Source organism: Bombina bombina, chromosome 5 (genome assembly GCF_027579735.1).
Source record: "Bombina bombina isolate aBomBom1 chromosome 5, aBomBom1.pri, whole genome shotgun sequence".
Classification (NCBI taxonomy): Eukaryota; Metazoa; Chordata; class Amphibia; order Anura; family Bombinatoridae; genus Bombina; species Bombina bombina.
Genome location: NC_069503.1, coordinates 1,106,105,000 through 1,106,120,854, shown reverse-complemented (window position 1 = coordinate 1,106,120,854; position 15,855 = coordinate 1,106,105,000). Strand labels below are relative to the sequence as shown.

General features: G+C 38.3%; 1 protein-coding gene across 6 annotated transcripts in view; it reads left to right on the top strand.

Annotated features, from left to right (window-relative positions):
• The window catches only part of PTK2 (protein tyrosine kinase 2), a 773,150-nt gene that overhangs the window by 163,567 nt on the left and 593,728 nt on the right, over positions 1-15,855 (top strand). For all 6 annotated transcript variants that reach the window (XM_053715391.1, XM_053715387.1, XM_053715388.1 and 3 more), the window contains one exon: positions 893-919. Coding sequence is in view for 4 of the 6 variants with exons in the window: in XM_053715387.1 (XP_053571362.1) it covers positions 893-919 (27 nt within the window). In the remaining 2 variants the exon portion in view is untranslated. The remainder of the gene's footprint in view (positions 1-892; positions 920-15,855) is intronic.

The window sequence follows — 15,855 nt, the reverse complement described above, 5'->3', positions numbered from 1 at the left end:
ATTAACCATGCAAGCTACCTAACTAACCCATTTCACAGCCGTAAATAATAGAAGTGTGGTGCGCATCTGCAATTCTCATTACCAAAAAGCAATGGCAAAACAATGTATTTCTGCTATTTCTGAACAATGGGATCCCATAGAAGCTTTTTACAATAATTTTTGTCATGTCATTTCAGTGAGAAACCCAAAGTTTGTGAAAAAGTTAACAATTTTTTTTATATGATCGCATTTGTCGGTGAAACAGTGGCATGAAATATACCAAAATAGGCCTAGATCAATACCTTGGGTTGTCTACTCTATTTCTGTTTAAAATGAGTGATAGCAAAAAAAAATCTGGTATTTTGGGCAAGTTAGTCTCTGGTATTTTGGGCAAGTTCGTCTCTGGTATTTTGGGCAAGTTCGTCTCTGGAAGTCCTGGTAACAATGGGGTTAATATGCTCTAATATCATTCAGACTCTGTTAGGTTAATCTATTGTAAGACTACAGAAATATGTAATTATAAGGTGCTTACTGTCCCTTTACATACTCATCCGTTAATGTCAAGTCCTTTTTTCCTCCTCTTATTCCCCAGCCTATATCAAGTACACTTTGATAGGTCAAAAAAGTTAAATCACACACTTGTATTTTTAATTGTCTGTAATTGGATATAATTTGTTTTTTTTGTTTGTTTTCACAATAGTCATGATGCAAGTACATTGTTTTAATTATGTACTTCTGACTGTTTCATCCGTATCTTACAAAAACCATTGGTCAGTTCCTTTTGTGTCTGTGCAAGAATAAAATCAAAATATTTTTATATTTTATGTGTTCTGTTGTTGAAGCTGAAGAGACACTTGACTTATTGGCTTGATGTTTATCCACTTGCATTAAAACATTTCTTTCTTGCTTACAGATATTTCAAGACTTTCGTTCCCATCAGGTAAGTGTCCTTATATTTTATCCATTGTTGCTTCTTTACAGTGTTTGGTTACTTTTTATCAGCTGATTTGAAACCTTTTCTTAAGTCTGTATTATTTAAATAAAAAAGTTTTGACAGTGAAGACATTTTGTGAAGAGGGTAAAAGTTTGGTTCTCTGTGAAATAAACAGCTTTCACACAATGAGTTAATCAGACACTCTTAAAGGTTTCTTAAAAAAATGGATGTTCATCTGCAGAATGCAACAACTCTTTCTGTATGTTTTCCTCATCAGCCAGTGAGCAGTAGAGTCCCAGGACTCAGTTGTAAACAATAATGCCAGTGCTCTCCCCAAGACCTATTCAATGGACACTCCAACTGGCTGATTGACTACTTGGCTAAGATGTAAAGGGACATAATACTCATATGCTGAATCAAGTGATGCAGCATAACTGTAAAAAGCTGGCATGAAAATACCACCTGAACGTCTAGATGTAAGGAAATATATTTTACCTCAATATTATATTCAGCTCACCAGAGCAAGTGCTAAGTGAACAGATATACTTCAACTGCTGTCCAGCTACAAGTTGGAAAAAAAAGGCCAATCGGCATCATCAGTGCTGAGGTCATGCTTTTCTCTCATGATATTTCACTGAAATCTTGGGAAATCGCATAGTAAACTTCCTGAAAGGGACACTCAAGTCAAATTTATGATAAAGTATTCTTTATTAATTTCTTGTAATAAAGGCATAATAACAATAAAAGTGTAGAAGAAAAACAAATCGAGAGAACAAAAATCTTGGTTCTCTAAAGTTACATAGTAATTAAAATAATGCAAAATACATAACAATTAATCGTTCAATTGCTACATCCAAGCTTGTAGGGCCGCTCTTACATGAGAATTTTAATAGCATCATACATTGTGGAACAATAGTCCTATAATAAGGAATCTCTTGTTTGAGCTAGAGAGAAAATTATTTTGAGTATTTTTATGACACTATAAGGCCCATATCTGTTACATATTACCAAAATTAATGAGATAAAGTATTAGAGAGTGGGGGAAGAGTAGGATGACGCAAGGGGAGAGAGAAAGGTGGGATGTAGATAAAGGAATATCTCCTGACCATTCCGCTCCAATTTGTGCAAAAAAAAAACCTTGTTGTAAGTGGGGTTAGTATGTCTCCTATTGGTCTCTGTTATACCTATCTTGTCTGGGGACTCTATGTACCTGGAGGGTAGTGCCATCTGCGCGGGGAGTCCTATCGTAGTAGGCTAGTGTATTAGGACACATTATGTAATATCCAGTAGTACCATACTTTCTGGAAAATTTCTTGGGTATCTAGGAGAAATGCTGCCTGCTCTGACATGTTGTAATAAAATTTAATTTTAAGTTGGATTTCTTCCCAGGAAGGAGCACACTCCCTCCAATGATCAAGTCAAATTTAAACTTTCATGATTCCAAAAGAGCAAGCAGTTTTAAAAAACTTTCCAATTTACTTCCATTAACATAACGTGCATAGTCTTTTTCTATTTTCACTTCTTGAGTCCCCAGCTCCTACTGAGCATGTGCAAGAATTCACAGAATATACGTATATGGATTTGTAATTGGCTGATGGCTGTCACATGATACTGGGGGAGTGGAAATAGACATAACTTTGAAATTTGTTAGAAAAAAAATCTACTACTCATTTGAAGTTCAGACTAAATCTACTGTATTTACTGGTCCTTTTAAACTGAATAGAAAAAGAACATGACTGTACCTACACATGATAGATGCACACTCCCTTGCAAGTCCTGGGACTAGCATCCTGATTGGCTGCATGAATTCTGTTGACAGTAGGGTGTGAATACTTAGGACATTTTGAGGTAAAATATCTTACTCTTTTACATAGACATGTTCAGGTGATATTTTCTACTAATCTTTTTACAGATATGCTGCATCACTTTCAAGTGCTTCAAAATGTGGGTATCATTTTCCTTTAAGCCAATGTTAAAGTGAAAGTCAACCATAGCATTTTTGAATCGCTAGGGTTGACTGTTGAAACAAATAAAGGGCACTTTCATTCATAAAGTATTAGATACTTCATGCAGAAAGTGACTTTATTCGTTTCAACTGTTCGCCATTTTTAGCTGCTACAGCAGCCCACATCAAAACTTTTTTTTTTTGCTAAGAGGTGGCCATTTCACCTCTTAGCCAATAACCGTGCGGTAAATCCAGTTAAGCGCCCAAGGGAGCGGGATTTACCACACGGCTATTCGCTAAGAGGTGTAAACGTCACGTCTTGGCAAAATATTATTTTGCCGTTGGCTGCTGTAGCAGCTAAGAACAGCGAACGGTTGAAACGAATACTGTATAGGCACTTTCTGCATGAAGTATCTTACACTTCATGAATGAAAGTGCCCTTTATTTGTTTCAACAGTCAACCCTAGCGTTTCAAAAACACTATGGTTTACTTTTACTTTGTTTGGTTCTCTTTGAAATAAACAGCTTTCACACAATGAGTTAATCAGACACTCTTAAAGGTTTCTTAAAAAATGGATGTTCATCTGCAGAATGCAACAACTCTTTCTGTATAAGTTTTCCTCATCAGCCAGTGAGCAGTAGAGTCCCAGGACTCAGTTGTAAACAATAATGCCAGTGCTCTCCCCAAGACCTATACGATGGACACTCCAACTGGCTGATTTTAATGACCACTTGGCTAAATAATATTTTTTTCAATACTTTATTTTTTTTTTTTTTTTTTTTTTACAAATTATCATTAAATCAATTAATATATTAAAATCTATAAATAACAATAAATGTCATAATGCCACCCAGCTGGAAAAAAACATTCTATGTAGAATGCTATTTGCACTTCTTGTTATTTTCACTAAATATAAACAGCTTTATTTAACCTTTTGTTCATGCAAAATATTTTTAACATCTTTAGCTGCTGTTTTTAAAATATGCAATTTAATTATATTGAGTATTGTGTCCTTTTAAATATAAATTGGAGTACAAGGTGTGATGTACTCTTTATATTTTTTGCAATAAAAAATTATTTAAACTAAATATAAATTGGATATATTCACATGTGGAAGTGGCAGGACCATTGGAGAGGCTGTAAAGCCATTTCATTTTATTATTTGTTGGATTTTATTTTGTGATAACTATATATAGCTTTTCAATAAGCGGTTTGTTTTATAGTTACTTTGTGTTGTAAGTTATTTGAAGTCACGCTGACCTCTGCATTGTGTATATTAGCCTTCTGTAATATGCCAGGGGAAGATGATACTTGTATGTGAGACTTTAGATCTTTAACATTAACAGATAAACTTTTTTACAGCCCATAATGGAGTGAAGATATAAAAAAATAAAGGGTTAAAGTGTTGCCTGTTTGACATTAGGATTGTTACTGTACAGCAGGCTCAATACTGAAAGTGCTAATTATTTCTCAAGTGGCATATACCAGTGGTGGCAGTGTTACTCCAACAGGTGCAAAACAGTGCCAAAGAGGGTTGCAGCACATTGGTAAATAACGCTGCCATCTTGGGTAGAAAGTGCATAAACCCTTATACAAGTGCAATTCCAGAATTCCAAAATCCAGGCTTTTTTGTTATTATAATTTTTTTAAAAATAATTAAAACTTCCTATTTTTCCCTCTAGTAAGTCACTCTGTGTCTGTTTTTTTTTTTGTGTTCTGAAATGCAAATAGTCTGTCTATTTAAAACAATTACCTTTCTGATTAGCGATTTACTCCTTAAGGACATGCCCATTTAAATGACCTGAAGAAGATCTGCTCATGTTATCCCTATATGCATAGCTCATAGTTCATATTGAAATGCTCATTATAGCTGGGGTTTGAGTGAGCAAAACAGACATTTCAGGATACAAAACAAGTGCTAGTTGGCTACAATCAAAGGAAATAAGATATGAAGATGTTTCAGCAATTGCTTTTTGCAGCAATTACCGCTTACAGAATTTGCTTTCTGACCTCTCTAGGGAGCATTAGACGAGCACAATTTTCACAAGAAAATCAGTTAAAATAATTATTTATTATAATTTTTATTTTCACTAATTACAATTTTTAGTTCCATTGTAATGGTAAATATTTCTTAAAACGTATTGAAACAAGAGTAAATAAATGTATTGTTATCTGTGAACAAATATTCTACATTATCACAACAAATAATGATCTATATTCATTTCCAGTAGTCTCTACCCTACAGAGCACACTTAAGCAATTTGTACTGTTGGATTTTATCTGCAGGTTGCAGCCATAATGTGTACGTATAGTCCTTGTAAAGGGCGTCTTCCATATGGTTATTATATGGATGTCAGAGTCTGCTTATTGTTAAGACAGCCTCTAACTGTTCTGTATAACAAGCCTTTGCTATATCCACATAAACGCTAGCCTGCCCATCTCCAGGATCCAATGAAATATATATGTATATAAATGTTCTGATCTGCAAGAAATTTGTTTTACCTAGGTTTTGTTGCTGACAGCTATTACAGCTCAGCACTCGGGAAATAACCCTCTTAATGATGCTCAGAGTATTTGTCTTGTCTTTCTCAAAGCTAAATGGTTTGTCTTTGTAAAACTGGAATCCTTTCTAGGAATATATATATTTTTTTGTGACGTTCTATTTAAATTCAGAAGCATCCTTCTGGTTCTAATGAAATGATTTCCTAATGGTGTTGAGCGAATCAGTTATATATACACATTAGTTAATTTTGCTGTTTCAGGCACTGTGCGCGGGCGCTTTTGAAGTTGCTGCAAACTGAGGTTCCACTTCATTTTAATTGAGGTTGCACAAGATAATGGTAGAGTTTTCTTATGAAACAATTTATCAAAAGGATCCTGCTGAGTCAAGAAGGGAAAGACATTCATTGATCTTTAGGAGAAAAATGGAGAAAGGATCATATTCCTTCTTAAAATACTAGTTGTTCTGGGCGAGTCTGTGTCAAAGCATTTGCCTTCGGATTGATAGTTCAGTTTAATGGGCCACTGTCATAACAGATAATTTTTTTTGGTCGGGGCACAGCCTGATGATAATTTTTCTTCTGGGCCACTTTTTTTGTTGTTGATTAATTACATACCGGGGTTTTTGTGATTTCCTTGTTTGCTTACTGCCCAGCAGAGACAATATATTATTAAATTATAGGCATATTCAACTCTTAATAAATTCTACATAAAATGATGTATTCAAAGCAAAGGTTAGCCTGAGAATAATATGCATTTGTATTGTTTTAATATTGAAGAATTAAAGTTTTGGGGTCCATAAAGCTATAGGTGCTGCCATATTGCAACCTTGGTATCCTTCTTCTTTACTGAGGCTAGTTAAAGGGACAGTAACACTATGAGATTGTAGTATAAAATGTTAATTATCTGTAGTAAAATGACTTTGCAATTCTGAGAGCTGGGAGTGCACAAGGCAGGTTTCAGAAGCCCAGCCTGGCACCTTATCTGTCCCTAACTGGCTTCAGCAGAGATGAGAACTGTCAAATGAATTAAATTTTGCAAAAGAAATGATTGTGGGTAGCTGTGTCTTCTCCTAAATCAAGTCCAGGTTGGCTCCTCCACATTGGGGCAAGTGGTGGGTAAAAATATGGCTATTGAAAAACTATTGCTACAAATATAAAGAAAATCACCTAATATGTTTATTGGAAGACTACATAAACATCTAGTAATTACATGTTGTTTACTGCCCCTTAAAAGGGACACACTAAATACAATTCATGCATTTCCCTCTAATTATGGGCGCCGCCCTTATGTTACACTGCAGGTATCTGAGAGTTACTGCACAATCATATGCAAACAGGTCAGCACTGGAATATAGTGAGAAATAAAAATTAACATGACAGCACCCATGATTAGAGGGAGGTGTGAAATAACCTCATTACTGTACTTATAAAATGTATTTCATGTTCCTTTAAAGGGACAGTTCACCTAAAAGTTTTCTCCTGTTTAAATTGTTCCCAATTATCCATTTTACCTGCTGAAGTGTATTAAATTGTTTAAAAGTACCTCCTTTACCCCTATTTTGGACTTAAATAATAATAAAATAGCTGATTTAGATTGTGGTATCCCAACCTATGCTGAAAGTTTTGATACTGGAGTATACGCTATTGACAAGCCAGCAGATGAACTTAAACTGACAGTGGGGTGCAGGATAGTTTAGTAATAAAATAATTTCTCATACATTTTATACTCTGCATCTGGTATAACAAGTCATTGAAAATACATTAAAGGGACAGTAAACCTTAACAATAATGTTATATAATTCTGCACATAGTGCAGAATTATATAACATTATTTAGGTGCTATAGCCATAAAAGCATTTTTTCCTTTTATATTTTGATAAAATACGGCGCTTTTACAGACCCGCTCTCTGCTGAGCGGGTCTGTAATATTCAGTCAGCGCATCGGGCCAGCTGTATAGTCACAGCCCGGCCCGACCGCGCCATAGCACTAAGTGCAGCTCGCTCCTGTCACAGCTGGCCCGATGCGCTGACTGAATATTACAGACCCGCTCAGCAGAGAGCAGGTCTGTAAAAGGGCCGTATTTTATCAAAATATAAAAGGAAAAAATGCTTTTATGGCTATAGCACCTAAATAATGTTATATAATTCTGCACTATGTGCAGAATTATATAACATTATTTTTAAGGTTTACTGTCCCTTTAATATAAAAACAATTTTACGGTGTACTGTCCCTTTAAGGACTGTTATAAATGGGTCACTAGAATGTACAACCAATGACTGTGCAATATAGCAGTGTTACTATATTTATTAATTTTGTTTTTATTTAATGTCCCTTTAAGAGCAGCTATAAATGGGTCACTAGAATGTACAACCAATGACTGAAATATAGCAGTGTTACTATATTTATTAATTTTGTTTCTATTTAATGTCCCTTTAAGAGCAGCTATAAATGGGTCACTAAAATGTACAATCAATGACCAATATGTACAACCAACGGAATATAGCCGTCTCAGCACTTATACTTTTATCAGGAATTGGAAAGTCCACGATTTTTAAAATTAAATTACAGGAACATGGAATGAATCATTGAAAATGAATTGCAAAACTTGACTGCATTTTATATTACAACAAAGTATTTCTAATCTCCCTTTAAAACAAGTTGTGAACCTTTCCTGTTATAAGCTGTCCCTGTCTTTGTGAATAAAAATAATTTGTGCAATTTATTATTATTGCCATCATCATCATTTATTTGTTAAGTGCAAACCAAATTATGTTCCCTTGTTTACATGATTTGTGGTAGAGAGTAACAGTTATTCAAAGTACAAAAAAATAATTATAAATATATAAAACAGACTAAACAAAACAAATGGGGGGGGGGGGCTATATCAAAGAGCTTACAATCTACAGGATATGAAAAAAGCATTATTAAAAGACAGTGTAAATAAATGTAATTTACCAAACAATAAAATTCCCCTATAAACAACATCAGTTAATATATAGCATATGGTATAAGAATGAAATGTTGTTATGTTTAAGGCAGAATCACATTTCCACTTGAATCCACAATGATTAAAATGACTTGATTTTGATGTTCATAGAGTCTAATATTTTTGGCTTTTGTTTTACCCCAAAGCAACTTCGTGGGCTCTATGAAGTTGAAGCATTTTCCAGTTAGTCAGTGACTTTGCGCAAATGACTTACTGTGCGTTGGGTGTAAGCTTTGCTTGACAATAGATTGTGAGCTTGTGTTTATCAGAAATAATTGTTAGATCATGTACTAATACTAATATGCTCTTCATGAAATAGAAATATTAATTTATTTCAGCAGTGCACCAGGTCCACTAAAGACTGCAGTTTTCATGCAATAATTATATTAAAGTGGCGGTAGATTTACTCTAACCCAAATGCGTATTTTAATAATATGGGATGTCAGGTTAGAAACCGCCTTACAATTTTTAAAATTTAATTTTCTTTCTAAGGTGATTATAGTCCATGAAAATCCTTACTTGTGGGAATTCATCTCCTGGCCACAGGAGGAGGCAAAGACACCCCACAACAAAGCTTTAAAGTGATTGTAAACTTAAGTATTTGCTGGCTAGTATACAAAAAATAACTATAAAAAAAACTAGGGCACTTTCATTGATTAATTTTTTTTAAGACGCTTCATTTCTAAAATATTTACCATTTAGATATGTCAAACATCTTGCTGTTCCTCTGCCCACATCTCCTACTTTATTTAGCTGAGCAATGATAAATCTGGCTTCATCCAATCGTTGCGTGCCCCACTTGGCATCCAGCTCGTGGGGCACGCAACGATTGTCATCCCTCAGCTAAATAAAGTATTTCCCTCTCCCAGTAGTTTTTTGCCTCTTCAAGGAGAGGGCAAGGACAGAGTTGTTGAGAATTTCTTAAAGATCACAGGGATATTAATTCCCAAATTTCCCTCAATGGATAGTTCCTGGAAGTGAGGGACATAGGAGAGTACTGTTTGTGCAGTGTAAATCTTCTCTCTGGGGTTGTGGTCACAAGCCTGCCACGGGTGTAGCTGCGATAGTTTCCTTTACCCTCCTCCTGTTTGTCCATGAAGATGTACTCCCTCAGCATATCCTCTACTGCTAGTTATAGTACAGTATGGGCTTTTCTTCTGTATTCTCAGGAATAAATGGGTAAGAGCAGCAGAGTAAGCAGTTTGTGCATAGCTCATACAGTTAACTGTAAGTAAATACTCTTATGTATGTTTAGCCCCTTCACATTGATTGATGCACAGAGCAGATTGGATTCTTGTTCTGCTGACTGTGTGCACAGAGGGTTAATATACAGCACTTCATTGTATTGTGTCTGCTAAGGCAATAAGACCGGCATTTTTAGCGCACGAATATCAATCAGAAGCACCAAGGACATACCGAGGTTAAGATATTTCAGTGTGCAGGGGGTATGTGTTGATGTGTATACATTTCTGTAACGGCATCTTTAATTTTTCCTCTCCTCACTAGGCCAGCATCTTTGGCATGCTACTCTGTAAGAGGCGCTAAGTAGATGCCGGGCTTTGTTAGTCCACCGTGAGGAGGGGAAGTGTACATGGTACCATAGACGTCTCCCTGAGTGTAGAAGTTGAATGCCTTTTTTTTATGCTTCTATGCATTTAGCGCACATTCTACCCCCGCCCCCCCATGGAATCCTGATTTTCCGTCATAGTACGAGGCCATCACTTCGCTGTTGCTCTGGCCGGTGCCGAAGGGGTAAGACCCTATCCCAAGAGCAAGGGGAATCGTCTAGCTATAATTTTTTTTTAAAAGCTGTTATTTCAGTATATATGGGGAATTGTGCTCACCTGTAAATAACATTCTGGATGTACTTACTTTCAGATGGGGGGAGGGGGGGCGGAGAACGTTTATTCTCAACTCATTTAGGATTACATTTTCTTTCCTACTGTGTTTCTGTTGTTTTTCTACCTACCACCTGCATTACACATTTCATTTCTACTAGTGTTCTAATTATATTTTATTATGAGCTGCCCATATGCTAGAAGTGGAAGTTTTTTTGTAATGAGCATTTGAGCTTACTGACAGACAATTGTAGAATCTTTATTCAGCATGATATGGCTATACAGTATATTTATAAGGTATGGTCCCTTATGGCGCGTGATGTCTTTCACAGAGCATCCTCTGTTTTCTGCATTGTAACCTTTTATTTGAGGCAACAAATAATCCCCAGCATCAGATACTTTGGGCATTATTGTTTGCTGTTCTCCTGCATTGCGATGCTGTGCGTAATACAACTGGGTTTTCTCCAACATTGGTGTGTCCGGTCCACGGCGTCATCCTTACTTGTGGGAATATCTCTTCTCCAACAGGAAATGGCAAAGAGTCCCAGCAAAGCTGGCCATATAGTCCCTCCTAGGCTCCGCCCACCCCAGTCATTCTCTTTGCCGTTGCACAGGCAACATCTCCACGGAGATGGTTAAGAGTATGTGGTGTTTAAATGTAGTTTTTTTTTTTTATTCTACTATCAAGAGTTTGTTATTTTAAAATAGTGCTAGTATGTACTATTTACTCTGAAACAGAAAAGGATGAAGATTTCTGTTTGTGAGAGGAAGATGATTTTAGCAGACAGTAACTAAAATCGATTGCCGTTTCCACATAGGACTGTTGAGATGAAGTAACTTCAGTTGGGGGAAACAGTTAGCAGACTTTTCTGCTTAAGGTATGACTAGCCATATTTCTAACAAGACTGTGTAATGCTGGAAGGCTGTCATTTCCCCTCATGGGGACCGGTAAGCCATTTTCTTAGTTTCAAACAGAATAAAGGGCTTAATATGGGCTATAAAACTGGTAGACACTTTTATGGGCTAAATCGATTGCTTTATTTGGACATTTTATACATGTTAATGCTGATAATTCACACTTATAAACTTGGGGAACGTTTTTTAACGTCAGGCACTATGTTAGACACCTTTTCCAGTCAGGAATGGCCTTCCCAGTTGTAGGCTGAGCCTCATTTTCGCGCCATTACTGCGCAGTTGTTTTTGAGAACAAGACATGCAGATGCATGTGTGAGGACCTGAAAACAGTTGGAAAAGTTTCTAGAAGGCGTCATTTGGTATCGTATTCCCCTCTGGGCTTGGTTAGGTCACAGCAAAGACTGTAGCTGGGACTGTATAGGGGTTAATTTTGTAAACGGCTCCGTTATTTTAAGGGTTAAAGCTCTGAAAATTGGTATGCAATACTTTTAATGCTTTAAGACACTGTGGTGAAATTTTGGTAAATTTTGAACAATTCCTTCATACTTTTTCACATATTCAGTAATAAAGTGTACTCTGTTTAAAATTTAAAGTGACAGTAACGGTTTTGTTTTAAAACGTTTTTTGTGCTTTATTGACAAGTTTAAGCCTGTTTAACATGTCTGTGCCTTCGGATAAGCTATGTTCTATATGTATGAAAGCCAATGTGTCTCCCCATTCAAAATTGTGTGATAATTGTGCCATAGTGTCCAAACAAAGTAAGGACAGTACTGCCACAGATAATGAAATTGCCCAAGATGATTCCTCAGATGAGGGGAGTAGACATGATACTACATCATCTCCTACTGTGTCTACACCAGTTTTGCCCACGCAGGAGGCCCCTAGTACATCTAGCGCGCCAATGCTTATTACCATGCAACAATTGACGGCTGTAATGGATAACTCCATAGCAAATATTTTGTCCAAAATGCCTGCATATCAGAGAAAGCGCGATTGCTCTGTTTTAAACACTGAAGAGCAGGAGGGCGCTGATGATAATTGTTCTGTCATACCCTCACACCAATCTGAAGTGGCCATGAGGGAGGTTTTGTCAGATGGGGAAATTTCAGATTCAGGAAAAATTTCTCAACAAGCTGAACCTGATGTTGTGACATTTAAGTTTAAATTAGAACATCTCCGCGCACTGCTTAAGGAGGTGTTATCTACTCTGGATGATTGTGACAACTTGGTCATTCCAGAGAAATTATGCAAGATGGACAAGTTTCTAGAGGTTCCGGTGCACCCCGACGCTTTTCCTATACCCAAGCGGGTGGCGGACATAGTTAATAAGGAGTGGGAGAAGCCCGGCATACCTTTTGTTCCCCCCCCTATATTTAAGAAATTATTTCCTATGGTCGACCCCAGAAAGGACTTATGGCAGACAGTCCCTAAGGTCGAGGGGGCAGTTTCTACTCTAAACAAGCGAACTACTATTCCTATCGAGGATAGTTGTGCTTTCAAAGATCCTATGGATAAAAAATTGGAGGGTTTGCTTAAAAAGATTTTTGTACAGCAAGGTTACCTTCTACAACCCATTTCGTGCATTGTTCCTGTCACTACAGCAGCGTGGTTCTGGTTCGAGGAACTAGAAAAGTCGCTCAGTAGAGAGACTCCATATGAGGAGGTTATGGACAGAGTTCACGCACTTAAGTTGGCTAACTCCTTTATTTTGGATGCCGCTTTGCAATTAGCTAGATTAGCGGCGAAAAATTCAGGGTTTGCAATTGTGGCGCGCAGAGCGCTTTGGCTAAAGTCTTGGTCAGCGGATGTATCATCCAAGACAAAATTGCTTAACATCCCTTTCAAAGGTAAAACTCTCTTTGGGCCAGAATTGAAAGAGATTATCTCAGACATCACTGGGGGAAAGGGCCACGCCCTTCCACAAGATAGGCCTTTCAAGGCCAAGAATAAGTCTAATTTTCGTTCCTTTCGCAATTTCAGGAACGGACCGGCCTCTAATTCTGCATCCTCTAAGCAAGAGGGTGATGCCTCACAGCCCAAACCAGCCTGGAAACCTATGCAAGGCTGGAACAAGGGTAAGCAGGCCAAAAAGCCTGCTGCTGCTAACAAAACAGCATGAAGGAGTAGCCACCGATCCGGGACCGGATCTAGTAGGGGGCAGACTCTCTCTCTTTGCTCAGGCTTGGGCAAGAGATGTTCAGGATCCCTGGGCACTAGAAATAGTTTCTCAGGGTTATCTTCTGGAATTCAGGGAACTACCCCCAAGGGGAAGGTTCCACATGTCTCACTTATCATTAAACCAAATAAAGAGACAGGCGTTCTTACATTGTGTAGAAGACCTGTTAAAAATGGGAGTAATACACCCTGACGGAACAAGGAATGGGATTTTACTCAAATCTGTTCGTAGTTCCCAAAAAAGAGGGAACTTTCAGACCAATTCTGGATTTAAAGATCTTAAACAAATTTCTCAGGGTACCATCGTTCAAAATGGAAACCATTCGAACGATTCTACCCACTATCCAGGAAGGTCAATTCATGACTACCGTGGATCTAAAGGATGCGTACCTACATATTCCTATCCACAAAGAACATCATCAGTTCCTAAGGTTCGCCTTTCTGGACAAACATTACCAGTTTGTGGCCCTCCCATTCGGTTTAGCCACTGCTCCAATGATTTTCACAAAGGTACTCGGGTCCCTTCTAGCGGTTTTAAGACAGAGGGGCGTTGCAGTAGTACCGTACTTGGACGACATTCTAATACAAGCGTCGTCCCTTTCAAAAGCAAAGGCTCATACAGACATCGTTCTGGCCTTTCTCAGATCTCACGGATGGAAGGTGAACATAGAAAAAAGTTCTCTGTCTCCGTCAACAAGAGTTCCCTTCTTGGGAACAATAATAGATTCCTTAGAAATGAGGATTTTTCTGACAGAGGTCAGAAAGTCAAAACTTCTAAGCGCTTGTCAAGGTCTTCACTCTGTTCCACGTCCTTCCATAGCTCAGTGCATGGAAGTAGTAGGGTTGATGGTTGCAGCAATGGACATAGTTCCTTTTGCGCGAATTCATCTAAGACCATTACAACTGTGCATGCTCAAACAGTGGAATGGGGACTATTCAGACTTGTCTCCAGTGATTCAAGTAGATCAGAAGACCAGAGATTCACTCCGTTGGTGGCTGACCCTGGACCATCTATCTCAGGGAATGAGCTTCCGCAGACCAGAGTGGGTCATTGTCATGACCGACGCCAGCCTAGTGGGCTGGGGCGCGGTCTGGGAACCCCTGAAAGCTCAGGGACTATGGTCTCGGGAAGAGTCTCTTCTCCCGATAAACATTCTGGAACTAAGAGCGATATTCAATGCTCTCAGGGCTTGGCCTAAGCTTGCAAAGGCCAGATTCATAAGATTCCAATCAGACAACATGACGACTGTTGCGTATATCAATCATCAGGGGGGAACAAGGAGTTCCCTAGCGATGAAAGAAGTGACCAAAATAATACAATGGGTGGAGGATCACTCCTGCCATCTATCTGCGATCCACATCCCAGGTGTGGAAAACTGGGAAGCGGATTATCTGAGTCGTCAGACATTCCATCCGGGGGAGTGGGAACTCCACCCGGAGATCTTTGCCCAGTTGATTCAATTATGGGGCATTCCAGACATGGATCTGATGGCGTCTCGTTAGAACTTCAAGGTTCCTTGCTACGGGTCCAGATCCAGGGATCCCAAGGCGACTCTAGTGGATGCACTAGTAGCACCTTGGACCTTCAACCTAGCTTATGTATTTCCACCGTTTCCTCTCATTCCCAGGCTGGTAGCCAGGATCAAACAGAAGAGGGCTTCGGTGATCTTGATAGCTCCTGCGTGGCCACGCAGGACTTGGTATGCAGACCTGGTGAATATGTCATCGGTTCCACCATGGAAGCTACCTTTGAGACAGGACCTTCTTGTTCAGGGTCCATTCGAACATCCAAATCTGGTCTCCCTCCAGTTGACGGCTTGGAGATTGAACGCTTGATTCTATCAAAGCGTGGGTTTTCAGATTCTGTGATAGATACTCTGGTTCAGGCCAGAAAACCAGTGACTAGAAAGATTTACCATAAAATATGGAAAAGATATATCTGTTGGTGTGAATCCAAGGGATTCCCATGGAATAAGATAAAAATTCCTAAGATTCTTTCCTTTCTGCAGGAAGGTTTGGATAAAGGATTATCTGCGAGTTCTCTAAAAGGACAGATTTCTGCTTTATCTGTCTTACTACACAAACGACTGGCAGCTGTGCCAGATGTTCAAGCATTTGTTCAGGCTCTGGTTAGAATCAAGCCTGTTTACAGACCTTTGACTCCTCCCTGGAGTCTAAATCTAGTTCTTTCAGTTCTTCAAGGGGTTCCGTTTGAACCTCTACATTCCATAGATATTAAGTTATTATCTTGGAAAGTCTTGTTTTTGGTTGCTATTTCTTCTGCTAGAAGAGTTTCTGAGTTATCTGCTCTGCAGTGTACTCCGCCCTATCTGGTGTTCCATTCAGATAAGGTTGTTTTGCGTACTAAGCCTGGTTTTCTTCCAAAGGTTGTTTCCAACAAGAATATTAACCAGGAGATAGTTGTACCTTCTTTGTGTCCGAATCCAGTTTCAAAGAAGGAACGTTTGCTACACAATTTAGATGTAGTCCGTGCTCTAAAATTCTACTTAGCAGCTACAAAAGAGTTCAGACAAACATCTTCTCTGTCGTCTATTCTGGTAAAAGGAGAGGTCAAAAAGC